This window comes from Solanum tuberosum, unplaced genomic scaffold, assembly GCF_000226075.1.
Source record: "Solanum tuberosum cultivar DM 1-3 516 R44 unplaced genomic scaffold, SolTub_3.0 scf00490, whole genome shotgun sequence".
Lineage (NCBI taxonomy): Eukaryota > Viridiplantae > Streptophyta > Magnoliopsida > Solanales > Solanaceae > Solanum > Solanum tuberosum.
In genome coordinates this window covers 91,738-101,333 of record NW_006239413.1, presented here as the reverse complement: position 1 = coordinate 101,333, position 9,596 = coordinate 91,738, and the positions used below count along the sequence as shown (strand labels likewise).

At 34.3% G+C, this 9,596-nt stretch overlaps 1 protein-coding gene across 3 annotated transcripts in view; it reads right to left on the bottom strand.

The window, feature by feature from the left end:
* LOC102587249 (single myb histone 6-like) overlaps positions 1 to 9,596 on the bottom strand; it is a 13,261-nt gene that overhangs the window by 2,121 nt on the left and 1,544 nt on the right. Inside the window, exons 2-6 of one of the 3 annotated variants that reach the window (XM_006364345.2) lie at positions 7,702 to 7,919; positions 7,268 to 7,488; positions 6,286 to 6,370; positions 4,721 to 4,804; positions 3,421 to 3,767 (exon numbers count right to left, since the gene is read on the bottom strand). In XM_006364345.2, coding sequence (XP_006364407.1) covers positions 3,421 to 3,767; positions 4,721 to 4,804; positions 6,286 to 6,370; positions 7,268 to 7,488; positions 7,702 to 7,851 — 887 coding nt within the window. In that variant the 5' untranslated portion in view covers positions 7,852 to 7,919. The remainder of the gene's footprint in view (positions 1 to 3,420; positions 3,768 to 4,720; positions 4,805 to 6,285; positions 6,371 to 7,267; positions 7,489 to 7,701; positions 7,920 to 9,596) is intronic. The other 2 variants (XM_006364346.2, XM_006364347.2) reach the window with 2 other exon arrangements.

Here is a 9,596-nt window from a genome sequence, read left to right as displayed (position 1 = left end):
AATTTTCTTTGTCTTCTCCGGCGAAGAACAACCAACCCATCACCACCATAAGTCCACCTCCACAACGCCATTTGTTCTTCTTTTTTGACGAACCATCAGCCACCAAACAACCACCACAAAACAGCCACTCAAAATCCAAATCAATCACCAACAAACACCAAACCAAACCCCCTTACCTTATCCCTTTGCGATTTTATTCTTTTGATTTGTTTTAAAGGTGCGTCGGCAAGCTCAAAGCTTCAGCCATGGCTCCGATGAAGTTCCAAAGAGCTCCATACTTTCAGATCTGAAAAACCAACAAATAATCTGGACAACCAACAACACCACTACTACACTCACGTCATTGTGAATCTTTAAGGTTGTGATGAAAAATAAAAAGTTGTGATGAAAATTAAAGAATGAAGAAGAAGAGGGTAATGGGTGGGGATGGAAGATTTTGACTTTTTAATTCTTTTTCTAAAGGGTAATGGAAGGGGAAAAGAAGATTTTGATTTTTTAAATTCTTTTTTTAAATTTAATTTTTTCTGACGCGCCAGTTTTTTATTTATTTTTTATTTTTTTGACACGTCAGTTTTAGGGAGTAAAATAAATTCACTTTTAAGTAGTAAAGGTGTGTAATAGGTCGTCATAATAGTTGAAGTGTGTAACTGACTTTTCGGTATAAGTTGAAGGGGGAATTTATGCCTTTTCCCTAACACTGAACTAATTTTACTTTCAGAATTATGGGTTCATATCTAGTATTTGCTAAATTTTAGTGGGTTTTCACACACGTCTATACTCCATGTAAAAATTAATGGATTTGGATGAACTCAATACCTAAAGGCTGGCATGTGTCCCAGCAACCAGATTAGGTTCTGCAATTTGTATAAGGAAAAACATTTGATAACAATATGATTTTATATAGTCTGAAAGCAAATCCTCCTTTCTTTTCCATCCAAGTCTTTGAACTTACCAAACTGATTATTATATTGTTGCTCATATTTCCCAGTGTTAAACCTGGTTTACATTAATTAAAAGGCATGTGGAAGAGCAGTAGCTTAAGGGACTATGAGAAAAAGAAAGTGCATGCCAGAAGCATACGTACTCTTCTTTCTCTAAAACTGAAATAATAACAACAACAACAAACACAATGTAATCTCATAGGTGGGGTCTACAGAGGGTGGTGTGTAGGCAGCCTTAGGCTATCTTCGATAGACCTAGGCTCAAGTAAAACATATCGAACTCAAGTATGGAAAGAAAATACAATAATGAAGAAATCATGCCAAATGAAATCCACAATAACATAATAAATTTCTTGCAAATTATGCTTGTAGGTCTTAATAGAAAATCCCCAGTTCTTCTCCACTCCATTATTAGAACTTCCGTATATAAATAATTAAAAGAAGGCATTGACAAACAAAGTACCAACTACCAAGGGATAATATGAAATGGAGAAATATCACAGAATCTATACATAAGGGTGGTCACGGAATACTAGAAGGGTGTATCTAATATGATTGTATGGGATCTTTCAGTCTAGAGGCATTAACATATATATAACTTTTAGGGGTCGTTTGGTAGGCCGCATTAGAAGAAATAGTCCATGAATTATGTAAGGTATTATTTAGTACTATGTTTGGTAGGAATTTGGGACTATGTATAACTAATCCATGGATTAGTTATACCTCCTAAATGGTATTATAGGATGTATTATAAATACCTTCCATTTGGAGGTATTAGTAATACATAGGATATAATACCATGGGATAAGTCTATGTAAAGACAAAAATATCCCTCAAATCATTTTAATTATTTTGTTGATTTTATGATTTATATTTGTACTAGTAAATTTATTTAAATAAATTAGCTTACAAATTATTTAGAGTGAGTTGTTCGTTACTAAATAAATCTAATACAAATCAATACAAATTGAGATGTTTATTTGTAGACGTTTGTGATCTTAATTGAATGTATTATATATATATATATATATATGTATATATGTATATTTGTGTATTTGTGTGGTTTTCTAATTATTTGTATTTTGAACAATTTAAAAGATTACATACATATTAAAATTACAACTTGCAATTTTTATGTGTAAATGTAGATGGTTTATTCAACTTTACCATTGTTGACCGTCTTTTCGATTTTAAAAGTAGATGGTTTATCATTTTTAAATTGAAAAGTCTTTTCGATTTAAAAGTAGATGGTTTATCTTTTTTAAATTGAAAAATGACATTTTGTGAGTGATCAATTTATTAAGATGACAATTATTTATCCTCAAATGATTCAAGTGAAAAAATAGCAAACATGACAACAAAATTGTTCTTCTCATAACTAGTTAGAAGTCCATAAAAAAATAGTATTGTCCGACAACTATCTACCTTGACCCAATTACATAATAATTCAACAAGGGTATAATTGAGAAAAAGTTTTTTATAGAGTTTTAATCCTAACACTACTCCACTAATCCCTGCATTACTAATCCCTACGTTACTAATCCTTGCATTATTAATCTTTGTACCAAACGATCCCTATTACCATTGTTGACAGTCTTTTCGATTTAAAAGTAGATGGTTTATCTTTTTTAAATTGAAAAATGACATTTTGTGAGTGATCAATTTATTAAGATGACAATTATTTATCCTCAAATGATTCAAGTGAAAAAATAGCAAACATGACAACAAAATTGTTCTTCTCATAACTAGTTAGAAGTCCATAAAAAAATAGTATTGTCCGACAACTATCTACCTTGACCCAATTACATAATAATTCAAGGGTATAATTGGAAAGAAACTTTTTATAGAGTTTTAATCCAAACACAGATGAGGTGGGAAACAATGAACCAAACACTTGATAAAAATAAACCCTACATTACTAATCCTTGTGTTATTAATCTTTGTACCAAACGACCCCTTAGAGGGATCTACAGTCAGTCCTATTACTGGAATTTCACTTTATCTCTAATATATGGCAATTCTTCTAATGCTTATGGCACTAGCTGCTCTAGAAAAGACAGGTGTCACACTGTCACTAATTCATATTAGGTAGACTAACTGTATTTAAAACTTATAGTTCCTACTTCCTAGAGAAGCAAGACTCAATTCTCAAAAAACATTACAATGAAAATTGTTGAAAGCAACATAAGAGTTTTAAGAAGGGGTATAAGTTACGTATGATATGTATGGCATTTTGCACCAAATATTAAACAAAATGAAATATGTTTATTAATGTTTAATATGTCCTCAGACTAGAATTCTAATATTTCCGACAATTTAAAACTTTTCCATTGTCAATGATATTTTAGCAGTTGGAGAATCACCAGCATAACATCACCTGATAATACAATGTTTTAGAGAATTAATGGGCTCATTGTGGCGTTAGAAGAAGTTTGTCAACAACCACCACAATAAGTTGACTCTTAAAAGATTAGCTTACCAGACAAGGATAGTCTGATGCTGTAGTGCCTTCGATGCTACTTCAGCAAAGCACTGTGCTGCCTCTGCCTCTGCTTCAAACTCCTCTGCAATCCTTGCTGCCCGTTCTGCATCAGCAATGGCAACTTCAGCCTCTGCAACTGCTTGTGCAGCGGCTGCAGCAGCCTCCTCTGCACTCATGCTCTTCATTTGCTCTAAGTCCGCATCAATCTGTGCTTTAGTCAGTAATCTAGTTTCATTCTTTTCTACCATAGTGGAATCAAGCTTTCCGCCCATAAGCGAAGAGAAAGGGCCTCCCTTGCCATCAGATGATGCTCTACTCGGTGCAATCCTGTAGTGATGCTTTACCTATCAATGTGGATGGAGGTATCAAGATCCAGGTTATGGAACAGACAAGTATATCTATAATTGGGCCGTCCAGTGTCCACAAAATAGTTTTTTTTTTTAAATCTTCTGAAAGGAAAAATGGAAATTTGATCATTTACCCATATCACAGTGTTTGTCTGATCCTCTAAGAATGAATATAAAAGAAATGAACAATAGTAAAGTTAAATTCATGCATTAAATGGTGGCAGTTTCAAATCAACTGAAGAATTTTACTCCACAACCAACATCTATGCTTCCAAGCATTGAAATTTTTTAGCATTCTTTAACAAAATTCAAAACTCTAAACAAAGTAGCCACAAGACCACAGTATGAGCTTTCATTTTCTTGAATTCAAGAATACACATTATGATTCAGGAGAGGGTCCATAACTGAACGAGAATTGCATGGCAAACCAAAAAGAATGAATTCAGACATTTCATTCTCTTATTGCTTTATACCTTCCTCACTTAGGCATGATGTGATGCTACAAATGGAGCTTAGTGTCGATTAGAAGCCTTCCATTCTTGACAAGTTACAACATTGCTTCCTTAAGTAAAATTGATTCTTACCAATATTCTTCATGGTATCATCGACAGACACTGCCACTTTTTAGTTAGAGTTTTGTAGAGTGTGATGAAACTTACATCTTTGGGGCATGATAATCTGACATCCACCAACTCCTATTCAACATAGCAATAGAAAAGAACCAAATATTGACAAGAAAAAAAAAAACACAACAAGGACAATTCAATCTATGACACAGTTTATCTTAATTCTCTTCAGTAATCACTAAACATGATCTACTGATGTTAATGCTACATTAACGTGGAACAGGCATTGCATGTCTTAACATGCAGCAAATGCTTCCTCGTTGAACATAAAGAAGGGGTAGAGTGATTTCTGCATCATTTTATACCAGTTCCCACGTTGATTACCTTTATCAGTCTTCCTTTTTCAGTCAACACCTTCAAATTTGCTGCCAACAGTCTTTCAAAGTTTAGAGGTGCCACATACCGCTCCTTTAAACAAAACAAAAGAAATTGTTGAGTTATAGGCATCTAAAGTAATGAAAAGAATATGCCAGCATTTACAAGATCCATACACTAGTATCATCTAAGTTAAAAATAAGAGTGGAATAAATAAGGATAAAGCGAACTTTTTTTTGGATAAAATTAGTATAAACTGCACTTAAAACTAAAGAAACTTTGCCCTGTGAGCAACTTCAACCTTTACAAGCAAATCCCATCTTAACCTCTGAAAAAGAAGCATAAGCATCTCACTTACATTAGTCTATGTTGAAAACACAGAAGAGTCCCAGTGTACGATGAGAAATTTGACTAGAACACAACACATGGGGAAGAACAATTACCACTACCAATTCCCAGCGACCTTTGGCCATCCCAATGACCAAGTTGGGCCAGTTTCCAGTTGGCACATAATCTTTCCTTAAGTACATTTTACCAGTTTCCACCTTTTTCCTCTTCTGTTGATACTTCTTACATAGTTCCGGTTGCTCAGGTTTGTGCAATGAAGATCAAAAGGCATTGCCAACTAGTGAAAAGCCAAGTTACAGAAATTCCAGCATAACTATCAGCTACTAAGATACAAACAGCACAGGCATGTTTAGCTCACAGCAAGTCTTGGCTCCCGTGTGAAATCAGCAACTAAGATACAGACAGGACATGCATGCTTAACTTAAAGCAAATTGTTAACATATATTACAGGACTTGCTCAAACAAGGCAGAAAGGCAACTTATATTTATTCTTTTTGTTTTCTTGAAAAATCAAGGAACATTAAACTTGTTTATCTGCTTGACTCATTATACCTCAACACCTTTTAGAGTTCTTTGAAAAGAACATGGTAAGGGTCTGCTTCTCCTTCTTGTGTACGAGGCGGCAGATTTTCATTAGAAGAAAAAAATAAAATTGATATAAATGTCTTGAAAATGTTTAACTAGGCAGCACTTATGAGCATATACACGTAGTTTTCTCATCAAAAATTGAAAACATAGATTAAACAGAAGGTGACTCCAATAATGATTGGTATGATACTTAGGTAAATCAAACATGTCAATAAAATTGACCTTGACCTAACTCGACCAAAAGCTAATTAAGTAGGGCTTGTCTAAAATCATATAAGGAGATAACAAATCATTCCCTCATCCAATTTGGGACATCCTACCAACGCCCTCCCTCTCCCCACTGCTGGGGTACGCCCAATACTAGACATATGGAGTGTGTACAACATAACATGGGAATCCAGCATGGATACACCAAAACAAGAAATGGATGACCGTGGGCCTAACTCAACCTCAAAACTAGCTCATCTGGTGAGAATTGCTCAAAACCCATTTAAGAAGACAAAAATCTGTTCCCTCAACTAATGTGGGGCATTCTAATACTAATAGCAATATAAAATTAACTAAATCTTAAAAAAGAAGATTAAATCACTTTCTCGGACTTACTTATATCAAATGTGCTCAAAATAGGAAAATATTACCTCTATGTAAGAAGAAATTGCATTCCGACTAGATCCACGTGATTCCTTTAATTTGGCTATTGACTCCAGTATAAGATCATCTAATCTACAACCAATGAACAAACAACACAAGTTTGATACATTGTAAAGTGGGTGAGTATTTTTGAGAAGGGAAAAAAGAGGCAATTGTAGAACTAAATTACTCGAATTCCAAACTTGTTATTACAATTTTGAATTCAGACCAAAAGATATAAATCAATCATTTTCAAAAAGCTATATTGCATAGTTGGTAACAACATCTATCAAGGACTACAAGTATCAAGAATAAGAAAATATCAAGTTGGCCACTAAACCTTTTCTATAACAGAGCCAACTGAGTTCCAGAACTAAATGGTTTACATCAAGTTCCTTAACTAAAGGAGGGTATTAGATAAGTTAAGTTACCAAGTTCAAAAAAAAAAAATTATATTAGATAACTTACAATTATCCTTTTAATGAAAAATATTACTCTATGTTTCACTTTGTTTTTCCTAGTTGACACAGGACAGAGTTTAAGATATCAAGAAGACTTTTGAATTCTGTGGTCTTAATAAAGATATGTAAGTACCAAAAATTCCTTTTGAATCTTGTGGTCTTAAATATGTCATGTAGGATATGGGGGTAAGGAGTTACTAAATATAGCAAGTGGCTTCCTTTTTAAAGAGAGTAAGAAGGAAAGTAAGACAAACAAATTGAAATGGAGGGAGTATTAATCATTAAATGCATGCAAAGTTGTATCTCAAAATATGCGTTGATTGTTTATTTATTTTCACCATCTCAAAAAAGAATTGTTAGATATCTTATGGAGTACACTATTTTCTTAAAAAGTGATTTCAGATTCATATAAGTCAATAAATAAAGTAGTATTTTTCTCCAAACACTCTCCCAGCACAACATTCAAGACTAGTTGTAAGGAATCCAAGATTTGAATAAGGAAGATCTAAGTGATCAGTAGCTTAATAACCTTGAAAATGGTTTTTTTGAGCCAACATCCTTCAGTACATCACCAGTCCCAGTCGATGCAAGAGGTTTAACATCAAGAATTTCTATATCATTCTCACCCACATAGCCAACCAAGGTGTTGTCATCGTGCTTCGGTGTAGGCTGAACACTTTTAGACACAATCTTCCCTCGATGCCGAGATCCCCAACCACTTGCCATGACATGTAGATTCCTCCATTTATCCTGTCCAGGTAAAACTAAGCCCATCAAGGCAACTTTTACTAACCAAAGCAAGCCAGAACGATGGGAAAAAGAAAAGGCAAAACCAGACAGAAGAGACATTGTAGAAATGCATCAATACTGTTACTATGCGAATACATGACATACTCCAGCTGGCTAAACAAGCTTCCAACAGAATGAGAAGACAAGATTTGATAATGTTGTTATGTCTAGTACCTTCAAGTCCACATTTGAGCGAGAGCGCAACACAGCAGCAAACTCTGGATCTTTAAGAATGGTGCTCCATTTGCCAACCCCATACTTCGCTACACCAGCTTTAAGGGCAGCTTCTTCTTCTGATGTCCACTTCTGCTTTGGTGCACCCATTAATAGGTTGACAACTTTCTAGCACTGAATACAGAAGTTGAGCTCTCCTATCTACAGAAGCGTCTTCACTATTCAGAAAATAAAAGGCAAAGTTGTGAAAAAAGAAAGTAACAATGCCATTGCATAAAGTATTCAAAGAACCTTTAAAGGCCAAAACTATCTCAAGGAAACCATACTTTAAAACTACAAAATAGGATGTATTTGTTCTACCTTACTTTTTCTTCTAAAATAGCTATCATACAAAAAGACAACCCAGAAAGCGTGAAATCGCACCAACACAGTTGTGTTTTTATCATCAGTCCAAACACACAATCAAATACCAACAAAAAGAGTAGGTGAAATAAGCAATTGAGTACACGCACAAAGTGGAAAGTCATCTTTTCGAGTAAGAGAACTTCTTTTACAGTCAAAACTTTTTCCCCAAGGAAGATTAAACTTTAATGAAAATTTTGTAAAAGCTTAAATTGGTAAACCTCAAATTAAATTTTTTGGCACTGTTCCAGGCTGGAAGGATAGCACTTTTACGCAATACTGACAACTACTGAAAACTGAGTCAGGCACACCAACACCATCAGTGATATGCTCAAAGGTGTACAGAAAAAAGAAAAGTGAAAAAAAGTCCAATCAGTAGTCGCCACCTCCTTTTTGATCCTCAAAAGAATATTCAACAATATGACTGATCAAAAGAAGAATATTTGAAACTGACATAACAAAACTTGGCTGACAACTATTTAAGTCTTAAGATAACACTCAATTGACAAGGTATGAGAAGCTGTAATACGGCCACCAGCATGTACACTATCTATATTGCAAGTGGTGGAAGGACCACCCGGAATTGTCAGAATAAAGGTTGGGAAAACAAATTGTACCATGACAGTGGCATACGCTCATGTAGCCAGGATTTTAAATACTATTTTATGCATAGTGAAGCACATTTACAGTTGAAAAAAAATAGAAGCAGCACATTTGCAGCACACAGTCAAACAAACAAGTTGAATGAAGAAACACAATTTATAAAATTTGACTAGAATAAATTTTAGTGTCCCACCTCAGATTGGAAAGCTAAACACATGTTTCCTTGTCCTACTGGCTGTTTACCAGTGGAACGTCAACTTTAAGGCACTTGCAATCATACTTTATGCTTTAGTATGGATAATTAGGACTCAATTTTATGACAGTCTTAAATAGATTCGTAGCATAACAAAGGCATCGTTAGCTAGTTTAGAAGCAGCAAATTGAAGTAGAGTATTCAGAGCACAGTCCCTTAAAACTTTATTGATCTCTCATTTAGAACTTGAGAACAATTCTGAATTCCATTCAACATGCTTCGAATACTAAAAGAATGTGAGATAACAAGGTTTATGGAACAATGTCTGGAAAAACATAGCACCAACTAAAGTAAAATGTTTCACATGGTTGCTAGAGGTTTTGAAGAAAAATAGGAGGATTATAGTATCCAGATGTCAACTTTGTGGGGAAACAGATCATATAGTCATCTTTTCTTGCACCGTATATTCACTGCACAACTATGGAATTTATTTTTTACTCTCACAGACACAAAATGGACCGTGCCCGAGCACAATGCAGATCTGCTGAGTTGCTGGATTAGAAGAGATGGTGGAATATCATTCCACATTGCATCTGGTGGACTATGTGGAGAGAGAAATAGCAGATTTTTTTGAAGATAGGTACAATTCCATTGGAATTGTATTGTATCTCTTTTTTTTTTTTTTTTTTTTTTTTTT